Source organism: Pteronotus mesoamericanus, unplaced genomic scaffold, assembly GCF_021234165.1.
Source record: "Pteronotus mesoamericanus isolate MK-2021 breed Mesoamerican mustached bat unplaced genomic scaffold, CSHL_Meso_final contig_73, whole genome shotgun sequence".
NCBI classification, from domain to species: Eukaryota; Metazoa; Chordata; class Mammalia; order Chiroptera; family Mormoopidae; genus Pteronotus; species Pteronotus mesoamericanus.
This window is the reverse complement of record NW_026555245.1, coordinates 17,660,457-17,683,740: the sequence shown is the minus strand read 5'-3', so window position 1 is coordinate 17,683,740 and position 23,284 is coordinate 17,660,457. Positions and strand designations below refer to the sequence as shown.

Here is a 23,284-nt window from a genome sequence, read left to right as displayed (position 1 = left end):
AACCAACAGTGAAGGGAAGGAAACTGGGGCTCAAATCAACGATTTGAAGCAGAAGGAAGAGATAACCATTCAACCAGAACACAGTGGAACTGATACCACAGAAATACAAATGATCATCAGAAACTATTATGAACAATTATATGCCAAGAAATTTGAAAATCTTGATGAAATGGACAAATTTTTAGAAAAGTATAATCTTCCAACACTGAAGGAGGAAGAAACAGAAAGCTTGAAAAGACAGATAACAGCTGGGGAAATTGAAGCAGTCATCAAGAAACTCCCAGCACACAAAAGCCCAGGGCCAGACGGTTTCCCAGGAGAATTTTACAAAACATTTAAGGAAGAGCTAACCCCTGTCCTTCTCAGACTATTCCAAAAAATCCAAGAGGAGGGAAGACTCCCAGACTCCTTCTATGAGGCCAGTATCACCCTGATCCCAAAACCAGATAAAGACCCTACAAAGAAAGAAAACTACAGGCCAATTTCGCTGATGAACATAGATGCTAAAATCCTCAACAAAATATTGGCAAACCGCATCCAGCAATACATTCAAAAGATTATCCACCACGATCAAGTGGGATTATCCACCACAATCAAGTGGGATTCATCCCAGGGATGCAGGGATGGTTCAATATACGCAAATCAGTAAACGTGATACACCACATAAATAAAAGAAAAGACAAAAACCACATGATCATCTCGATAGATGCAGAAAAAGCATTTGACAAGGTACAGCACCCATTTATGATCAAAACACTCAGCAAAATGGGAATCAATGGGGCATTCCTCAACGTAATAAAGGCCATATATGAAAAACCTACAGCTAATATCATACTCAACGGGCAAAAACTGAAAGCTTTCCCACTAAGATCGGGAACATGACAAGGATGTCCGCTATCACCGCTTCTTTTCAACATCATATTGGAAGTCCTAGCCACAGCGGTCAGACAAGAGAAAGAGATAAAAGGCATCCAAATAGGAAAGGAGGAAGTAAAGCTATCATTGTTTGCAGATGACATGATAGTGTACATAGAGAACCCTGTAGACTCTACCAAAAAACTCCTCAACCTAATAAACGAATTTGGCAAAACAGCAGGATACAAAGTCAACATTCAGAAATCAAAGGCGTTTTTGTACACCAGCAATGCAATAGAAGAAGAAGAAATCAGAAAAAACATACCATTCGATATAGCACGAAAAAAGATAAAGTACCTAGGGATAAATTTAACCAAAGACACAAAAGACCTGTATGCAGAAAACTATACAACATTGAAAAAAGAAATTAAGGAAGACACAAATAAATGGAAGCATATACCGTGCTCATGGATTGGAAGAATTAATATCCTCAAAATGTCCATACTACCCAAAGCAATTTATAGATTCAACGCAATCCCTATTAAGATACCAATGACGTATTTCACAGAAATAGAACAGACATTTCAAAAATTTATATGGAACCATAAACGACCCCGAATAGCCACAGCAATTTTGAGAAAGAAACACAAAGTAGGAGGGATCACAATACCGGACATCAAACTCTACTACAAAGGCACCATACTCAAAACAATCTGGTACTGGCACAAGAACAGACCCATAGACCAGTGGAACAGAATAGAAAGCCCAGAATAAGCCCAGGTCTCTATAGACATCTAATATTCGACAAAGGGGGCAGAAGCATAAAATGGAGCAATAACAGCCTCTTCAACAAATGGTGTTGGGAGAGCTGGACGGCTACATGCAAAAAATTGAAATTGGATCATCAGCTGACACAATACACAAAAATAAACTCAAGATGGATAAAAGACTTGGAGTGCTGGATGGCTACATGCAAAAAATTGAAATTGGATCATCAGCTGACACCATACACAAAAATAAACTCAAGATGGATAAAAGACTTAATTATAAGTCGCAACACCATCAAAGTCCTCGAGGAGAACATTGGCAGGAAACTCTCAGATATCCCACACAGCAATTTTTTCACTGATATGTCTCCTAAAGCAAGGGACATAAAGGAAAGAATAAACAAGTGGGACCTCATCAAAATAAGAAGCTTCTGCACGGCAAAAGAAAACATCAGCAAAATGAAAAGGGAGCCAACCGTATGGGAAAATATATTTGCTAATGATACATCAGATAGAGGTTTGATCTCCAAGATATATAAAGAACTCACTCGACTCTACTCCAAGAAGACAAACGATCCAATCAAAAAATGGGCAAAGGACCTGGGCAGATGCTTTTCTAAGGAGGAGATACAGAGGGCCCAGAGGCATTTGAACGGATGCTCTGCATCACTAGCCATCAGAGAAATGCAGATCAAAACCACCATGAGGTACCACCTCACACCGGTCAGAATGGCCATCATAAACAGATCCACAAACAACAGGTGCTGGCAAGGCTGTGGAGAAAAGGGAACCCTAGTCCACTGTTGGTGGGAATGCAGACTGGTGCAGCCACTGTGGAAAGCAGTGTGGAATTTCCTCAGAAAGCTGAAAATGGAACTGCCTTTTGATCCAGCGATTCCCCTGCTGGGACTATACCCTGAGAACACCAAAACGCCAATACAAAAGAACCTATGCACCCCGATGTTCATAGCAGCACAATTTACAATAGCCAAGTCTTGGAAGCAACCTAAATGCCCATTAGTAGATGATTGGATCAAAAAATTATGGTACATATACACAATGGAGTACTATGCAGCAGAAAGAAAAAAAGAAGTACTAAACTTTGCGACAGCATGGATGGAACTGGAGAGCATCATGCTAAGCGAAATAAGCCAGGGGGCGAAAGACAAATACCATATGATCTCACCTATAAGCGGAACCTAACCAACAATGCAAAGATGCAAGGAAAATATGACCAGCAACACTGAAAGGAAAAGAAATCAACAGAGACAAGAGAGAAGGGGGGGGCAGGGAAAGGGAAGGGAAGGGGAAAGTCAAGGAACATATAGCAAGGACTCATGGACAAAACCAAAGGGGAAGAGCTGAGGGAGGGAAGGGGGGGGGGGGCAAGGGAAAGAGGTGGGGGGGAGGCAGAGACAAATGTATTTAAAAAGTAAATAAAAAAAAAAAAGAACACAGTGGAGAAACAAGAATTCACAAAGTGAGGAGAGGCTTAGGAATCTCTGGGACAATTTTAAATGATCCAATATCTGAATAATAGGGGTGCCAGAAGGAGAAAAGGAAGAGTAAGAAATTGCAAACTTATTTCAAAAAATAATGAAGGAGAACTTCCCCTACCTGGCCAAGGAAATAAACTTCCAGGAGATCCAGGAAGCTCAGAGTCCCAAAGAAGTTGGACCCAAGGAAGCACACACCAAGGCACATCATTATTACATTACCCAAGATTAAAGATAAGGAAAGAATCTTAAAAGCAGCAAGAAAAAAGGAGACAGTTACCTATAAAGGAATGCCCATAAGACTATCAGCTGATTTCTCAAAAGAAACCTTTCAGGAAAGAAGGGACTAGCAAGAAGTATTTAAAATCATGAAAGGCAAGGACCTACATCCAAGATTGCTCTATCCAGCAAAGCTATCATTTAGAGTGGAAGGGCAGATAAAGTGCTTCCCAGAGAAGGTCAAGCTAAAGGAACCCATCATCACCAAACCCTTATTATATGAAATATTAAACGGACTCATCTAAGAAAAAAAAGATCAAAAATTATCAACAACAAAATGACAACAAACTCACAACTATGATCAACTGCACCTAAAAAACAAAAAAAACAAGCTAAGCAAACAACTAGAACAGGAACAGAATCACAGAAATGGAGATCAGAGGGGAGGGGGAGGGGGGAGAATGAGAGAAAAGGTACAGGGAATAGCAGCATAAATAGTAGGCACAAAATAGACAGAGGGATGGAGAAATCAAAGAACTTGAATGTATGACCCATGGGCATGAACTAAGCGTGGGGGGGATGCTGGTGGGAGGAGGGGTGCAGGGCAGAGGGGAATGAAGGGGAGAAAAAAATGGGACAAATGTAATAACATAATCAATAAAATGTAAAAAAAAAAAAGAAACAAAACACCCCAAACTCTAAATCACATCTTGTTCCAAACTTCAAAATAAATTCCAGTCCTGTTCCTTTTGAGTTAGAGAAAATGGGTAAATAAAGAAACCTTTGAAATGTGTTGTTTTACTTTAAGCCAGCAGTACTCAGTGAAGGGCAATTTGTCCCCTAGAGAACTTTTAGCAAAGTCAGGAGACACTTTCGACTGTCACAACTGCCTGGGGGCGAGAAGGTACTACTGGCCTGTAGAGAATAGATACCAAAGATGCTGCTAACCACCGTACAATGTACAGGACAGTCCGCACCACAAAAAACTACCCAGCTCAACATTTCAGTAATGCCAAAGCTGAGAAACTTGCTTTAAACGAACCTAATGCTACCATCCCCGGTGCTCAGCCATTCATCTCCACTACAACAGCAAAGTTCTACTGAGGGACAGAGGTATCCACAAGTTAAAGGAACTGTTCAGTTCTGCTAAACAGATAGAATTTTTTTCCTCTATGCATTCCTGTCTTGTTCTAGATTTTTTTTATTCCTTTAAACAAAGTAAAACCAAAAAAGCCAAGATTCCAGTGAATTATAACTATTATTATTAACATGTGGTAGCTTGCAAGCAAGATGCTTGTTTTATAATCTTATTACCCATCCCAAGTCTCTGAACCAGAGTATGACCTATGAATGGGAGCTGGGCTGGTGGGTAATGTGCATGGTGTGAGTATTAACCCTGAAGGAAAACAGGAGAGCTTTGGATTTTATTTTATTAAACTGTTGGGAACATACAGCACAATAAATCTGAACACTGGTTTCCTTTTATATACCTTAGTCACCCTTTTTTATAGTAACAATAAAATCCCAAAAGAACATATCAGTGTTAGACTTCACTTTCTTTTTTTAAAAAAATTCCTAAATGCTATTCATTGGTTGTCTGTTAAAGCACTTGGATGGGAAGAGAGCCTGGTATTACACTGAACTGAACACTCAATCCAGGTAATACTGGCTGAATGAGATCCCTGAAGACCAAACTGCTGTCTAGCTTTATAAAGTGTGGCTCAGCTGCACAGAATTAGAGTTGTAGGAGAAAGGGAATGGTCTTCCTGAGAAGAGTGATTGCACAGGATAAACTAATTGCAATCTCCGATATTTAGACAAATAGTGTGAAGATTCCCTTGTCACTGACATGTGGTTTACAGTCTTCTGAAATGCAAATGCCACATTTGGGATGAAACCTTGGCTCTTCACAGGCTGCGGAATCCCAGATCTAGTCACGGTAAGAGTGAAGGTTGGGACTGATTTTTGCCCTCATTAAAGGATTTCTTTGGTTTCACAAAAGCTTCTTTCAAACCCTCTGAATGGGATGCCTGTTCACCTAACCACACACTGAGGGCGGTCGAAGTCCACAGACTTTACCTGCGCAGGTTCTTTACCTGAAAAGCAAGTGCCCATTCACCTCCTGAAATAGGCATCTCATTCATCCTCTTAGATTCCATATATCACGGCTGGAAAGAATTATTTTTAATATACAGGCTAAAATGATTGCTATCATGTGCACATTTCAGAGATTACTCAAAGAATAACAGGGCAAATGCTGAGTCATCTGACACAAGCCGATTCCCTGCAGGCACCATCTGCCCGCCTCCCCCTGTCCCTCTGGTCCTTTGGGTGTTTGTTTTCTCTCTCCTAACTTCATTCACTTCCTCCACTGTGCTCATCTTGCTCATATTATGAAATGTCCTCCACTCCCCTCCCTAGAAGGAGAAAGAGAAAAGGAGACAGAAGGAGACTGGCATTGTGAGGATTTTAGCCCCAGGAAAGGGCTTCTTGGAAAGCCTGGGGGGACGCCTTCAAGGAGCAGAGGAGGAAGGTGCTAAGCTGGAGGGTCAGCACTTAGAGGCTAGAGACCATTAACAGCTGTTTGTCCAGAAATGGAAAGGATGCTTTTCCTCCTCAAAAAAGAGATCGGGTGGAGGGTGGGTGGAGATGACTGGAGAAATAGAATGCTCATGCGCTATGGCAGAGAAGACAAATCTTTTAAGTAATGATACATCTAAGATGCTCTCAGCTGTAAACCTCATGTTTCCCAAAGCGTCAGAACACTTGTGACACTGTGCAAAAGCGAAACGACACCTGTGTGAGTAGGTTTTTCAAAAAGAATGGAAAGAAAGGAGCTCACCTCCAGGCTTGGATTAATATCGGGGTAGATTTTAAAAACACAAAAACAGCCATAAGATGCACAATGGAAAAATAAGAAAATCATTTAGAAATACAGAACCAAAAATGACCACTGGAACGTGGGATCTTGGATGGGGCACGGCACAGGGGTTCACATCCCTGTTGTATAAAGTCTAAGGGATGGAAACCCCATATGACGTCAGGATTACACTTGCCTTTATTAGTGGCCCATCTGCTTGTTCTTATTTAAAAAAACATTTTTAAAACTCCAAATTATTTTTTTTAACTTGCATCGCCCAACTGTTGGTTTTCACCATCTGTATTAGTAGCACTGATAAAATAAAATTTACTCCTCAAGGTGGCAGTGTCCAAAATGCAGCAATGTGACCATTTAGTGGGACCCAAAATAATTCATTCTCAGTCTAATTATTCTGAGGGCCTCAGTCTAAAATATTATGTGGGTCTCAGTCTGAAATGTTTGAAAGACACTGATGTATATACATAGGGTAAATGGAACAAGGGCCTTTAGAAAAAGCCAAATGTTAAAGATGGTTTAAAAAAAAGAAGAAGGTCCCTTTCCCTGGAAATTGGGAGGGTTTTGATGCAGCCACAAAAGAAAGGGCAGTCTACTTAGAGACAGTTTCTGCATGGGACTAGCCCAGCACCTTCCTCCTTATCACAAATCTATGCAAGATTTGCTAGAGCCTCGGTCAGAAACTTACATCTGTCTGATTCACAAACCTTGAGACACAAACACAACTAAGTCATATATACAGAGCCAGGCAGAAATGCAAGCATTGTTTTTGTAAAAGCCAATAGGAAAGAGAACTTCAGTAAGTGAGCTGATGGAAAAAAGAATGACAAAAATTCTATTTTAAATATTTGGTTAATAATTACCTAGACATAGGACAATTCTCTGATCTCTCTAGTATGTCAAACTGCAGGTGTTCTGAAAGTACTACAGAACACCTCTTAACAGTGATATTAACATAACTTTGCTGAGAAAATGATCATTGACTACAGGACTAACAAAGTTTCAAAGGAAGAAAATGAGCATTTACTGGGAGATACTACAGAGACTTGTCATTTCATGGAGTTGTCATAACGTAATCATCACTAACACAGAAACTCCTGAGATAAAATAACTTGGTTCTACAGAGAGAAAGCAATTAGACCGAAGGCTTCTCTCCTCTAAACTAAGCCACTTGTTCCATTTTAAATTAAGGTATCTGCTTGTTATAAAGACCGAAGCACTGCCTTTGGCTTTTAACAACTCCGCATGCTGTCACTGCTTTTAAATACAATAAGAATTCTTGGAGGGACAGTCTGAAAATGAGAAGAAAAGATGCCTGTAATCACACATTCAGGAACTTTGATTTTAGGACCGGAAGTAACAGAGGCATCCATATCTGTTCCCGTTTTGATGGACAAACTTAATTAACCTTTGCTACTCTGTTCCAACCTACTGTTTTAGACAAAACTAGTGACCCACAAACAATATGTTACCATCAGAATCTCAATGGCTGGGACACCAAGAGATATAGCCCCATCAGCAGTATTGGGAAATAAGCCACTTGGATTAGCTGCTCTAAGAAATATGGATTATATTCATGTCACACATGATCTGTCAGAAACATTAGGATACTTTCAGCATAAATCAGCAATGTGAAGGGTATCTTATGAGTACTGAACATGATAGACTGCCTGAAGGGCAAGGTGAGATCGTCTGGGGCCACCTTCTAAGTGTAAGCACATGCAGACACATTATTTTACCCGAACTGGTATTACAAAATCCAAGCTGGTGACCGCTGATGGGCACAAACAACTCTCCATGGGCTAGAGGCATGGAAAGGCCCTTCCCACTCCAGAACATGATGGAGAGAATCCACCCCTAAGTAACCAAAATAACACAAGAAAGACAAAAAAATCTGTTTTCCTAAATTACATTGAGTGTGTGTGTGTGTGCACACGCGTGTGTGAAGAACCATGATGAAGAGCCTTATGCTTAGTAATTTAAATTTGATGAATACTATCAAGACATAGGACCCTCTACTCTCTCTACCACATGAAGTCTCTGAAAACATTGTATAAGGCATGTAATACCATAAAATGTTTATCAAATAAAAAGAGATATCCTAAGATAGAAGAAAACATGTAATACCTCTCAAGGCTTCATACAAGAAAAATCAAGAAATGTTTTTAGAAGACAGAGATATGATGGGAATGAACGTGCCCTCTGCAGTTAGGCAAACCGGAGTTCATAATCCAGCTCTCCCCTCTTACCAGCTGTGTGACATTGGCAATTAGTTCATCTCCCTGAGCCTCAGTTTGCTCGCCCACAGAAGGCGGTAACAATCTCTGACAGGGAGGTTGTTCATGGCTCAGTAGTATGTTAGAAACGAAGTGCCCAGCACCATGAGGCTGTTGGACGGCTGCCCTGCCACACCTTCCCCTTTCAGTCTCCTCAGGGACCTCCTGCTGTGGCAATATCATGGGGGAAGGTGTTGGTCACACTCAAGGACCCCTCTTTTGGGATCCCTACCAAATAACTGAGCTGTAACAAAGGGAGACACAGTAAAACGTGACTATTGTATACCTGAAATATTTTAAGGACCTAAACATTTTGTGATATTTAAAAGAAAAATTTGTTCTCTGAAAATTTTCTACTTTTCACATTTTAAAAAGCTGAAAAACCAACTACATATCCTACACTGCCACTATCAAACACAGGGACGGGAAGGGGGAACATGCCTTCACATGTTTTAGTTTTATGCATTTACTAGAGACATGGAATTATTATGTGTACCTTCCTTTTCCCGCTACTGGCTGACAAAAACTGGGAATTGCTAAAAAGAATGTCTGTAAGAGGGAATGTGATAAAAACAGTGTGAAAAATAAAATGAGATAAGTTTTTTTTCCCTGTTCTCAATCTTCTTAGGAACCCCCTTCCCAGGAGGTTGTGCATCTCCAGGGTGATGCCCACAGGGCTTCCGGATACCAACAGGGGGCACTGAGAGCAATGCGTCCTGGGGCCCTCTCAGTAAAGGATGTTTAAAACTAATAAAGCTCACTAAACGTCAGTCAATCTGCGTTTAGTTATCACCATGCAGTGAGAACTGTAAACAAAATCAGTGATAAAATACTCAGCCCGCTGCCCCACCCTCCCCTCCCTTTGGCACAGGGATGCACAGGGCCCACCCTTCTCAAGAGGCCCAGAGCATTGTCCAGGAAACCTCTGACTCTGAGCACAACAGTGATCACAGAACTCTGAGTGTCCTTTGATTCTTTCTCATCAAGTACCCACCGTGGGTACTTGAGGGTTGGAAGAGTCTAGCTCAGAGCCAGGCCAGGAATTGGCACTTGATATATGAATGATCAATGAATGTATGCAGGAGTTTTTTTATATATGCTCTGTAATATGGTAGAGATTTTTTCTAACTATTCTTTTTATCCTTCTATTATCATATGAGAAGTGACCCCCCCAAAAAAACCCCAAAATTAATTTATAAAAAAAGTGTGCATTTATTCTTACATGTTTAAACTTCAGTCACCTTCCAAGTACTCTCCATTTGATACAATACACCTATAGACATTTTATCCACTGCTCAAAACAGTTTTTGAACTCATTAATTTTGATGCCCTTTAGTGCTTCTGCCATTTTTTGTTTTGGCAAATCGTTTCCCTTTGAGGACTTTTGTCATCTGGAGAAACAAAAAAATGTTGCTCGGGGCCAGATCGGGTGAATAGGGAGGGTGGGGCACAGGGTCATGCCATTTTTACTTAAAAACTGTCAAACGACTCAGCGCGGTGTACGCAGGTGTGTTGGTAAATCACCCAACATGAAATGGGCAAATGCACTGAAAAAAGCCTTCAAAAAAAATTCCCTAATGCTGAACACAGCCTCTCACAACAACGCCAGCTGGTACGCTGACACAGGTGGGTTCCTAGAACACTCACCTAGCCGGGGAAGCCTGTACTACAAGGGGCCCGCCCTCCAGAAGATAATTCTGGGTTTGTGGAGCGGGGGGGGGGGGGGATTACCCCTCATATTCCTAATGTAGTTAAAAAAAAAAAAGCGCAAATCAACTTCTGTTAAGCATTGCCTTGATTCTGGTCTTTATTCAACTAATGAGAGATACATAATAGGACACAAAAATATGGACTCCCAAGAAATTTCATAATCACTCATTCATGTATTTGTACTTAAAACATTCTAAGCAATAATTTTACATCATATTCACAGCTACGTAATCCAAAAAAGTAAGCTAAATGGGAAAAAAATAACTAGGTGAGATTTTGGCACCAGCCCAAGCAAATCTAATCTGAAAGCTTTCAAAATGGTGACCTAATTATCTAATTTGCAAGAAGATGACAGAATCCCCAAATGACTGTATTATTTACCAACCTGATACCACTGTGTCAGAGGTCAGGTTGTGTTATAAAAAAAATCTTTCAACAGACTAATAATATATTTCTTTCTGCCTCCAACTGAATTGTGGAGCAGTCCCTAGAGAACACCAGCCCTTTCTAAGGCTTTCAACTCAGTCTAGATCACACTGAAATCCTGTATGAATGGGAATGAACCTGCAGGACAGCCCAGAATTCACTGGATTCCCTGGAGGTTCCTAAGAACCCGAGGTCACACTCTAGCTGGACTGCCTGGGATGCTGCCGGGCCACTTCAGCCAGGCTGAGAAAACAGTCCCTTGGGATGTCCAGGGCCCAGCCCCTGTCCCTGGGTCTTCTCTCAGTCACAGCTGCCTCCCCTTGCCCAGGTTTCCAGAACCAATTCTACTTTCTTTTATAATCCACAGGTTTTTAACCAAATACTCTACAGATATGACTCTACCATGCATTGCTGTAGTTGAGGGACATTCCTCAGCCTTGCCTCTCAGCACCTGTCTGAGTTCAGTTTCTAAAATGCCCGCCGGCTCCCTCAGCTTTGGTTCCAGACCAAGAGCCACCAAGGATACCATCATCACGGGCACCAGTTTTCACTCAACTGCCCTCAGCGCAGGACCGAGAGCATGCAAGTGAGGCAACATTCTGTGAAACAGAAGAGCAATTCCTTCAGGAAAAGGTGCCATAAAAATCAGATCATGGCATGGCTGTCACAATCATCTAGAACAAGACAAAACAACAATTTCTTTGTGAAAGTGCATATAAATAGGAGGGTAGATCAGCAACAGAAAGCCAGCTTTCATTCACTGGGGCTCCAGAGCTCTGGAGGGAGTCACACGAGGGCCAGAGAATTACTGCTGTCCTCACAACGCCCGCTGGCAAACCGAAGCTTTTCTCCCTGCAGGACTAAGACTGTGTTGTAAAGGCCCAAGAGAGCCAGACTTATTATTCTCTCTCCCTAAAAGAGCAGAATCTAATGAGGAGTTACATTTTAGCAGAAGATATTATAGAGGTCGCTAAGACCTGACAGGCCATTTAGGGGAAAGTTTACAGCGAAAGCACTGGAACCCCCAAATCTGGGGAAGCCTGCCACCTTCGCCTCACTGGTTTAAACTTCCACGGTCCATTATGACTTTCACATTTCTTCGAATGGAAGATCCTCCCAGACTGGTCTTCTGACGTGGCAAGGCCCTGTGTCCCCACTGTACTAGAGGGCAGGACCTATTTGGGGTACGCATGAAGGACTCTCACAAAATGGGGGCTAGCATGTGGGTAATCACAGGACTGCCATAAAAAAGGAAGGAAGAGACCAAAGCACTCTGCCGGTAAGGAGTTAAGCAGAAAATGAACACCACTGCTATAGAAAGCACACCGAAGGCCCTGAAGAACGCTGCCGCCGCCATGCTGACACAGAGACTGATGCAGCAGCTTCCGCTCTCCCTGGGCTTCAGACCGGTGAAATGTGAAAGAAGGGGGTGCGGTGGGTATGCAGGGGTAGTTCTGCCAACTTTTCATGTTGCCAGGGAAGTGCCTTTACAAAAAGAAATCCTGCCACTTAATAGGGTCATCATTTTATATTTGAGAGTTGAAGGGTATGGTCTCAAAAACATTTTCTTGATGTTTATAATAGCTCTACTTATAACCACCCCAAACTGGAAGTAACCACGGTGCCCTTTAACAGGTACATTAGATAAACTGTGGGATGTTTAAACCATGGAATACTACTTAGCAACTAGAAGGAATGCGCCCCTGACACATGCAGCAATATGGATGAAACATAAACTCACTGTGCTAAGTTAAAGAAGCCAGCCCAAAAGTGTACATAGTGGATGATTCCACTCATACAACATTTTGGAAAAAGCAGAACTGTAAGGACAGATAATGGATCAAGGGTGGCGAGAGATTAAGGAAAAGGGCAGCAGTTAACTGCAAAAGGGACACATAGAGAAATGGGGAAAAATTTTTTTTGAACTGAGTAATTTAGTTTTAGGAAAAACCCACTTTGTCCTCTTTTCCTCATTTCTCTGCAACATCTTACATGCACCATAGGGAACTGCTAGACACGTCCCCGGTAAAAGAAGGAACAAGATGTCACCAGCATCTACTACTGGTGTCTAGACTGAATAATGCACCAAGAATATAAATCAGAACTGAAGATATTCTTAGGGGAAAGAAAAATGTATTAATAGTTTTGTATAAAATGCCTAACTCAAACCCTCAAAATAAGCTACTGTAAAATTATCAGAATTATCAGCATTCACAAAAGTGGCCCAATACGATATAAATATACATCATGGCCCTAGGACTCGTAACCCTTTCAGTCAACAAAAATTTATCTCTATAATTCCCCTTTAAAAAATCAAGTTAAGGTTGTTATCCCTAACAGCCCAAATCAGTCAACAGAAATTTACATCCCTGTAATTCCCCTTTAAGATATCAAGTTATGGGTGTTATCCTTAATAGCCCAAGTCAAATACCGTATCTATTTTAATTACCCTTTCTTGAGGAAAGAAATTGCCTTAAATGTTTTAAACTAGATATGTTCTTATAAACTGTTCTTGTGTCTGCTTGCAAACTTTTTCAATTTTTCTTTTCAGAGGAAAAAGCCAGTCAGCATCTGTCCAGCAAGAGCTGGCGACCAGTAAAAAGGGAAGCCAAGGCTAGTTTAACTGGTCAGAGACATGGGCAATGGAACTGGGTGGGCAGCCTTGTGGATCACAGCTTTATTTGTAGACAGAACGCTTTCCCATGGGGAGAAAGGCCCAGGTTTAGGACCTGGCTCCCCATGAACAGCTCTGTTCCTCAGGCAAGCCACTTAAACGTCCTCAGCCCAGAGCTACCCAGGAGTTTGGGGTGACCAGGAGCATGTTACCTTGGCAGCCTGATGGTACAGCTTGGTGGCCTGAAACAAGCAGAAGAATTTATGTAAAGTCACCTTAAAAATCGAAGTGGATTTTGCATTCTACCTTCTTCCTGAAGTGTCGTTTAAAAAATTTGGGAATATTTCCAAATAATGACTGTTAATTACAATTGTCACCCTGGGGATCAGAGTCAAGTTTAACCTTTAGATTCATGTCCTGCTCCCCCTCACTCCTGGAACCTCCTGTGCAGCTACCAGGGCACAGACGTGGAGGGGCTGTGGCCACCTCCACAAAGCACATGCTCAAGAAGTCACTTCCCCTCAACATTCATTTAGCTAACAGGTCGCTCGGATGCTGAGCCATGCTGACAAAAGAGGAAGCAGTGTGGAAACAAGGGCCCCTGCCAGGCGGCCGGTTACGGGATGAAGAACATCAGGGGCTGGCAGGCCACCCCGGGGGTGCTCCCAGAGGGCATCTCTCTGTGCGCCAAGGCGCAGGTACAAGAATCCGATTTCCTTCCTGCCTCTATCTCGGTTCCAAACACAGGCTACAAACATGGTCCCCAACTTCCCTTCCCATTTTCCAAGTGATAACAGCAGCCTTCCCACCAAGACCTGCTTTTTGCATTTTTGTCTGTTTGGTTTGATGGTAGGTTCCCTAGCACATAGTAGGACCTCCACACATGTTTACTGAATACATGAATGCATTCCAGTGAGGTGCCTGATCATAAATGGACAAGCATATCATGAGATATTTCAGACTGAGCCCAAAATAACCACCAGAGGAAGGAAATCACCTATGTGGCTAACTGTGGTCTGAATGTGACTCTACATTCCAGTGGTATAAGCTTCTGAAAAGCAATCTAGAAGGTGCCTGCCACAGGGACTGAAAGCACTTTCCAGGTACAGCTCTGAGTCCTCTCATATTTATTTCTGCTCACTTGATATGCACCTCTCCCTTGTCAACCTGGTACAACATGTTTATTTAAGAGATAATGTTGCCGTGGAGGAGTGCACAAGGCAATAAACAGCTTTTGCAGGCAATTAAATGCAGAAGTGAAATTGAGCTGCTGGTCAGTGGAACCAGCCATTCATTCTGAGTTTGTACCAGTGTCACAAATGTTATTCCTGTTTCACAACAGGACAGGAATCTATGATTGGGCCACAAATCTCCACAGGCTGGAGACCAACCTAAAGTCATTGAAGCAGCTTTCAGTATGCAAGCATTAACAAAAGAGAGCCTTGGGATTCTAGGATGCTGATCCTCTTTTTTATAGGTTTTTCACTTAGTAGGTACTTAATAATTATTTGCAGCTTGCTTGATTTTATAGGGAGGCTTATTACAGGAAGTCTGAACTCTATAGTTTCTCTTTGCAAATAATTCAATATCCTCTCAACTAATCTCTAAGAAGTCTAGTTTTAAAAAATTCTGATGATCTGCACTAGAGTTGATTTTTTCCCTAGGAATCAAAGAGGAGCTCTTTGTTGACAAACATTTATGCTGCTCCCTCAACACACACTGATACACAAAGCAGCAAGGGTGAAGAGTTAGGAGGGAAGTCGAGTCTTAGCAACAGAGTGAAAAGGAAGTAGATGGAGGAGATGCTGGCTAAGATTCAGGCCCTTCAGTCAAGCTGAAGGATCAGACCAAGGGAAGATCTAGCCTGGAGAGACCAGTATAGGTGCTGTCTAGGTGAGACACATTCTACAAAACAGACAGAAAGGCATGGCAACCACCAAGGGGGAGCCTTCACCTAGCCCTCTCCTACAAGTTTCTACCACAAGGGAGCAAAGCATTGCCCAAAGAGCAGAACCACATCACCTTCCTCAAACAGCAGAAATAGCAAGAGCAGAGAGAGACCTCGTTCCAGGTCGCTTTTCCCTACACCTCTGCCCTAATGACTCAGGTTATAATGTGAGCCATCCAGTTCTACCCCTTAACACTTACTGGTTGTCAGTATTACCTCTAGGTGTTCACTATTTAATTAATACTTCTTTGTAACACACCTTAATAAACATATTTTGTACCATCATAATCTTTGTATATGCTTTCAGTTTTGTATTTCCTACGTGGATCAAATTCTTCCCTAACATTATTCCACATATGTTCACACCTGGTCCATATTCACATGTCACGTGGTCCTTTAATAACTAAAATGTGCATTATGTATACCCTCTCTTGTTACAGAGGGGATTGAAGGAAGCCAACCAAAATACATATGAACAAGAGGTTGAAAATTAAATAGACTAAAAAAAGAGAAGCTCCAATTAAAGAAATAAATTCACTACTGTTGATATTAGCATGGCACATCTTCATGTACAGAGAAACCGCCACATAAAGTAACCATTTCACTTCAGTGATTACACTGCCTTATGTAGCCATCAGACCCGAGTCTCAATGTCCTCACCTGTAAAAAGGAGACAATGCCATCTGCCTCCCAGGGGTTGGGGCAGAGTCACTGCTAAACAAATGATCACCATCACTTCTGGTGTTATTATTAAGAGGAATGGGCACCAATCACAGTAGCAGAAAAGGATCTATTTCTGCAAAGTAATTTGTTCTATGAGAATATATTACCAATGGTGACTAGCTAGGAAAGACAAAGGCTTAAGCCCAGCCCTTCAGGGAAAACAAAACCATGTTAAATGATGCCTCTTCTGGGCCTCAGAGCAGTGACACCTCTCTCCAGCCTAGCAAGTGCTGGTTCTGGAGAGGACATACATTGCATCAACGCTGTATGCCCCCCACAGGACTGAGAAGATTTGGGCAAGACTTTTCCTCCCACTTTTGCTAGCAGGGGTAAAAGAGCTTGCCCCGCCGGGGGATCGCTCCTTGTACATAGTGGCTGGGCAGTCCTCCAAGACCCGGCAACAATGCCATTTAAGAGAGCAGGTCTTTTCCTAGCTGTCTCTAAGATGGGATCTTAGGGACCACAAAGGAAATCCAAGACCTCTGCCACACCCTTCCCAAGCTTTCCAGGTAAAGTAAGAACAAACATGAGTGCCATCTGCCACCTGAAAGATTTTGACGAAGTAGAAGGGTAAATTAATTTAGGAGATTTCTGATTCTGCTGTAAAACTGATCATGAACCGCCTTTAAGAAAACACTTAAGATTTTTCTTTCTTATCCTTTTTCTCATAAGCTGGCAGGTTAAGAGACCCTTCCCACTTATCCTGAAATCCTGGAAGCAGCCAGAAAACCAGGACACTCTCCCACAGCATCCGTAGGGTAAGCTGTTTTGTTTGTTTGTTTTTTATAACAAGATACTTCTTTCTCCTTTCAGAGTGGACAGTCTTTAGTAGAAATCAACGCAGAACCTGCCCCAAATGAGAAAATCCAATTGGCACTTTGAAAGGCCTGTAGGGGTATAGCCTGAAGATCCATAAATTGCTGCTTTTCCTTTACATTCATATTACCCCTCAATTCTAACACCGATGTTTTCAGTTCCCTGTTTAAAAAATATAATTCTCTCCCTGGTTGGGGTAGCTCAGTGGATTGAATGCCAGCCTGCGAACCAAAGGTACACCAGTTCGATTCCCAGTCGGGGCACATGCCTGGGTTGTGGGCCAGGTCCCCAGTAAACTGTGTGAGAGAGGCAACCACACATTGATGTTTCTCTCCCTCTCTTTTTCCTTCCCTCCCCCTTTCTCTAAAAATAAATAAATAAAATCTTTTAAAAAATGATTCTAAAAATAAAACATATGAAAACATGTAGCCCAAGGGAGTAAAGCTGACATAGTAATATGCCAAAGAAGTCAGATCTCTAAGGATACTGAGAGAATCAAAAAGTGGGCTGACTTGAATATTAAGAATTCCCCAACACCTAAAAAAAGAAAAATGGAATAGAACTGCTGAAAAAAAAAATCAACTCACATTTTTAAAAAATTGACATAAGAAAACCCCAAAGATTTGCCCTAAACTCCCAAATACATTAAGTTGCATTGCTGGGAAAGCTTGAGCACAGTAAATGCATCCAAAATGAAAACAGTTATCACACAATCATAAACTTTACAGCTGGAGCAGGACTTGGAGGTGTTGAGTCCAAGTGCTCAAGTGTATACACATCCCCACAATGTGGTGATCCCAACCGTAAATGCTTTCGGGGCCTTGAAACTGATTCTGATATACTGGCATGATGGAAATGGCCAAAACCGTGGGGGCCCAGCAATTGTAGATAAATAGGCCTTTTCTGATAATGCAAAATGCTTTGTTTTACCCCAAATATCACAAGCCCTTGATTGCACACTATTTTAAATACTTCAGCGTATGAAAGGCTGACCTCCATTCCCAGCTAATAACACAATGACGTTGGCCCAGCACAACAGCAAACTAATTCCTTTTCTTATCTTTCTTCCATGCAAACGTACAGACTATAATATAACACTTCTCCCTCCCAGGGTGCAAATTTATCAGGAAAATTACTGCCACCCGGAAGACTGCACCCAGTATTTTCCATGCTGCTCAAAGAAAATGGGAGCAGGGCAGGAAGAGGCGGGGCTGCATATAGAAGCCACTAGTGAATCTGACCGTGGCCAACTGGGTATTTATGCAAAATGACAGTGAAAAATAAGTAAAGTAAAATTTGAAAAAGAAAACAAATATATGAATATTTCTTCACCATTCCTTGCAGACAACTTCTGGGGTTAAATGACCTTTTGTGTAGAGTGAAAAATTCTTTACACATTTCATATAGTGTGCACATACATATGAGCCGAGTTGTGTGTATGTGTGTGTGTGGTTTTCATGTATCCAGTTTACTCTCTGGGTAACATCTTACCTGCCACTGGTTTCCTGCCTGACCGGGTACATAAGGTGCTGGGAGGCTCCGAAGGCTGTTCTTCACCGGGGATCCCCCGAGGGGGTTTCCCACATCCCCGGAAGAGGAATCAGCAGTCAAGGCCATGGAGTACTGCGGGTAGTTGTACAGATTGTTGTAGTAAGGAAACAGAGACGGCTGATAAAAGCTGCTGTAGTAGGTGGAGTCTGAAACCAAGTCAGGTGTGTTCTCCACGTGCCCTCTGCTGGTGACAGCAGGAATATCCTGGATGACCATACGTCCATCTGGAAAGAAAAAAAAACCAACAATATGGCATTAACCTGGGGGTTCACAAAACTTTGCAACACATGACCATCTTCCTGAAGATCTTTAGTGCTACAGAACAAGGCACCTGAACAGGCTACTTCACGGCAGCCACAATAAAGGAGGGTTTCTAAGGCTGGCATGATTCTGGAGGCGCAGATAACAGTCTTGCAGATTACTTTTGCTAAGAATACCAAACACGTTTTAAGGGTCATTTGAATTATATAAAGCCTGACTAGTAACTTCTATCCTAATGTCAAGAAATCAGAGATAGCATCTAGTTAACTTGGCTGTCTGCAACATTCTTACAACAAAATTATTTATAATTCATTTTAAATAAGGTAATAAAAGAAAATCCGAGCATCCTAACTATGGTGGCCACACAGATATGTCAGAAAGTCAAAGCAAGAGGAGTTTAAGCAAACATTCTTTCCTTTACTTTCTTCCACAGCTCACACCCTGTCCTTCTGAAGTCTAGACAGTAACTTAGACCCGAAGTAGACAAACTTCTCCTGTCAGTTAGTAATTATTTTAAGCTTTGTGGTCCACTCAGGTGCAGAATATACAAGTTGTTCATTATTGTGTTGAAATAAAACTTTATTCACAAACAGACAACAGGAAGAAAGTGGCCCATGGGCTATATAGATTGCCAGCCCCAGGTTTACATTTTAAAGCTGTATCAATTGTAATAAACAATCAAATGGGACCCTGAGTCATCCTTCCAATGGACAGGTATAAAACCATGTTCAAAAAGTTGGTCTAGATGCCTGAAATGGTTGCAAGGTGTCAGGCTGCCCCTGCCCAATGGGAGGTCTACAGTATAGGAGGAAAAATATGATGGGATTACAAATAACAACAGGATTATCAATACAGGGACACCCATAAACTTTTACAAAAAATCAAAGGTTGGAAAGATGACTTGCAGCCTTAAAAGAAATTACAGAGACATTCATAGGAAAAACTGCATCTTAAGGGTATTATGCTAAGTGAAGTTAAGTCCAACAGAGAAAGACAAATACCACATGATTCCACCTATATGTGGAATAAAATGAACAAAATAAACTAACAAAGTAGAAAGAGACACATAGATACAGTTGTCAGAGGGGAGAGAGGTTGGGGGGCTGGGAGAAAAAGGTGAGGGGATTAAGCAGTACAAATTGTTAGTTACAGAATGACCACAGAGATGTAATTACAGCATAGGGAATATAGTCAATAATTGAGATAAATATATATGGGGCCAGGTGTACTTGGAGCAGCAAGAGAACTACTCTGTAAAGTACATGATTTTCTAATCACTTCGTTGTACATCTGAAACTAATACAGAATAGTAAACATAAATTGTAATTGAAAAATAAAAATTAATAAAAATAATAAAATTAAAAATGGGGGAAAAAAGCTGCACCTGAGTTGCACCTTAAAAGAGCAGGAAATAGGTTAAAAAAAAAAAGAAAATGAGTAATGAGGAAAATAGCCAAAGAACAAAGAAAAGAAAGAAGAAGAGTGGAAGGTGAATTTGGGTGCAAAAAGGAAAAGAAGGTCCAGTGTCACAGGTGGACTGGGGTAAAGTGAGGGAAAGCCTCAGTCCAGCCCTCCAGCCTCTCGTCAGGGTGTGGCAGGAACCACTGAGGATTTCTGAGCAAGGAGTGCAGAGGACAAGAGCTGTGTGATGGCAGTGAGTTAGACAATTGAGGGAAGAGAGACCAGAGGCAGGGACAGCCACCAAGGAAGCACTGATGTAGTCAGGAGAGACCCAGAAGACTCAAACATAACAGAGGGGACATGTGCTAGGAACATGGAGGAGAGGAAACTCAACAGAACTGGAGGACAGATGGGATGTAACAAGTTAAGATGCAGGAGAAGGCAAAGAAACGCAATGCAGACGTCTGGGAGAGCCGGAAGCCTGGATGTGGCAGAGGAGAGGGAGGGCCGTGCAAGTGGGAGAGATGAATGAGGGTGAGGGTCTTGATGCTTGTCTTCATGGGAGAGGCTGAGGCTGGAAGCTGGGATTCAGGAGTCACCACTGGGAGGTGCTGGCTGCCTCTGGGGAGAGCAGCATGGGGCTGTTACAGAAGAGCATGTCCTGAGAAGAGAGGAGAGACAAGATGACTGCAGTCGAGGAGAACTGAGGATAAAAGCAATGGCACAGAAGCCAAAGTTGCCACGGGCTGCGGAGGAAACAGGCTGTACTGTCAACTGCTGTTAAGAGATCAAGCAAAACGTTCTGGAAAAGGCCAAGAGAGGGTTAGGTTTTTAGGACCTGTGTTTTTAGCATAGAAGGAACAAGAGGGCAAGAAACAAGTAAGCAATGAGGAAACAGAAGCGAAGGTCCTGTCTTACCAGATGTGAGATCCAGCAAGCAGGCACCATGCCTGCTGGCTCACCCTTGCCCTGTGCCTCGCACACTGCCGGCCACGCAATGGTACATTATTTTCAACAGGGATCAATAAATAATGCTTTTTCAAGTAACCTGATGTCAAAGTAAATGTAAGATGTTACTTCATTTTTAAAATATAGAGAAGGGTTGGGCACACGTAGGCAGAGAGAAGCTAATGGAGAGAAATTCTCAGGACAATCAGTGCATGACCCAGAGCAGGTGCTAGAAAAATGTCCACCAGCTGAATGTTCGGAAGGAGAAGGAGAAAACATACAAGGGAGGGCATGACTAAAAGTACAAGCTCTGGACAACAAAACGTACTTTTACCGCTTCATTTTAAAGTCAGAACTTAAGTTTTCTCTCTGAAAGAACACCAGATCCATCCACCTTAGGCTCTTATCAAGCCATTTTTTTAATTTCATTTCTTTCCTTTCTTCTCCTTTTCCCAACTAATGAGATGAAAAATTCCAGTTCCATTATTTTACACTGTGTCTGGGGAAGGTACATATCCTCCTCAACCTCCCCACTGGCCCTTTTTCTTCTTTTAAAGACCAATTTAGTGACATAATAGGTAGTTTTCACTATCTTTTTGTTTTCAATGTCTTTATCAATTACCCGATCATAAGAGCAATACAAACCTCACCAATTATAGTAACATTTAAATCAGAAAAGGAACAGATGACATATTCTTATCACTCAGTCATAAATACTGGTGGGACATCCATATACAATCTCATAGGCATTTAAGAAGGCATTTCAGATGTTTATCACTGGTCCTGCAGTGGAAACAACTGGGTATCTCTTAGGGCCTGCCCTTCAAAAGCAAGATTCTTAATAAAGAAAGCAAAATACTGTAGCAGATAAAATAATTAAATAGAACTGAAGAGCAGCAGTATTCTAGGATCAAGACACATGTTCCCGAATTTCCGGATTTCTTATTAGGCCTTAGTTTATCCAGCAACAAAATGTCAGTGGTAACTCTCAATATAACAAGAGAATGGCTTCGATAACCTGTATAGTAAACCTCAAATAAAATATTACATCAAATCAAAATGAGAATCTGTTTGGCTACAGCTGATTGTAATTAGTTAACAATGGCACCACTTTTCCACTTAACCATATTTTATTCCCTCTTTCAAATCACACTGAGCTTTAATAACAAATTTTCTTTTTTCTTTTTTAAAAATTTTATTTATTTTCAGAGAGAGGGACCATGCAAGGTATGACTTACAAAGACAAAATCTGGCGCACATAAATTAATCATTTATATGAGATCATTGCCAACCAGAAGTCGTCTTATGTTGAAAATTGAAAATTGTTTTTATATGTGATCTTTCATTTTGGAAACTATGGGGTTTGGTGTTGTCATTGAAAGAGTACTTTGGCTCCAGGCGTGAACATAAAGGACTCAAAAGTGCAACAACTCTGGGAATCTTGACACTAGAGAAGAGAGGGGAAAAAAGCCTTCACACACCTTAAAATGAATTACTGGTTAACTACTATCAATATGCCATGGTCCCAGAGACCAACATATAACACTGCAAGATCAATAATGGTATTTATCATGTGTGGGTATATTGATCACTCATGAAGGAATGAATCATATTTCACGCTGCATATGTTAGCGCAAAAAAAAAAAGAAAAGAAAAGAAAAGAAAGAAAAAAAAGTAGCAGAGGGATTGGGAAGGCTTACCAAAGAACTAAACTATGGAAGTATATGGAGCCACAGATGTGAGCGCTGGAATGAGAAGTGATCGAGTCTGCAAACCTCTCTGCTGATGAATGCTGTTGGTCATGTTTGTAGATATGAGTACACGCAGCACACAGCTTGTGGTTCGAGGTTCGCAGTCATTTAGGTAGAAGCCCACCTTCTTTATTCAGTGGAATTCATTTGTACACTCTTATTTGATAGTGAGGACTGTCCCAATGGTGCTGCCATGGGTCATATATTTTTAGGGATAGCTTATAAAGCAGTTGCTTTGAATCTTGAGAGTGAACCAGCAGTTCTTAATCTTTTGAGTGCATCAGAACCCACTGAGGGCTTTGTAGAACTCAGATTGCTAGGCTCAACCCTCAGAGCTTCAGACTCTTGGTGTGGGGTGGGATCCACAAATGAGCATTTCTGCAGGAAGCCAGGTGGTACTGGTGCTGTTGATTCATGACCATACTTTGAACACCACTAGATTAGACACATGTAGTTTATTTCAACCTTGGGAAATTTCCATGCACTAGCAGCATGACAAAAAGGCTAGGAGTCATAAAGATGTTTTTAACATTAACCAAGCGTTTTAATTGGGAACATGAAAATACTGTTTGGTGATTTATAAAATCCAGAGTTTGGTAGTTTTATGTGTTCTTGGGACAGGTTCTCTCAATGCTTTTACAAGTGCC

General features: G+C 41.6%; 1 protein-coding gene across 1 annotated transcript in view; it reads right to left on the bottom strand.

Moving 5' to 3' along the window:
• Positions 1–23,284, bottom strand: part of DMRT1 (doublesex and mab-3 related transcription factor 1) — a 97,913-nt gene that overhangs the window by 44,142 nt on the left and 30,487 nt on the right. The window contains exon 3 of the mRNA XM_054583271.1: positions 18,217–18,500. Within this exon, the coding sequence (XP_054439246.1) occupies positions 18,217–18,500 (284 nt within the window). The remainder of the gene's footprint in view (positions 1–18,216; positions 18,501–23,284) is intronic.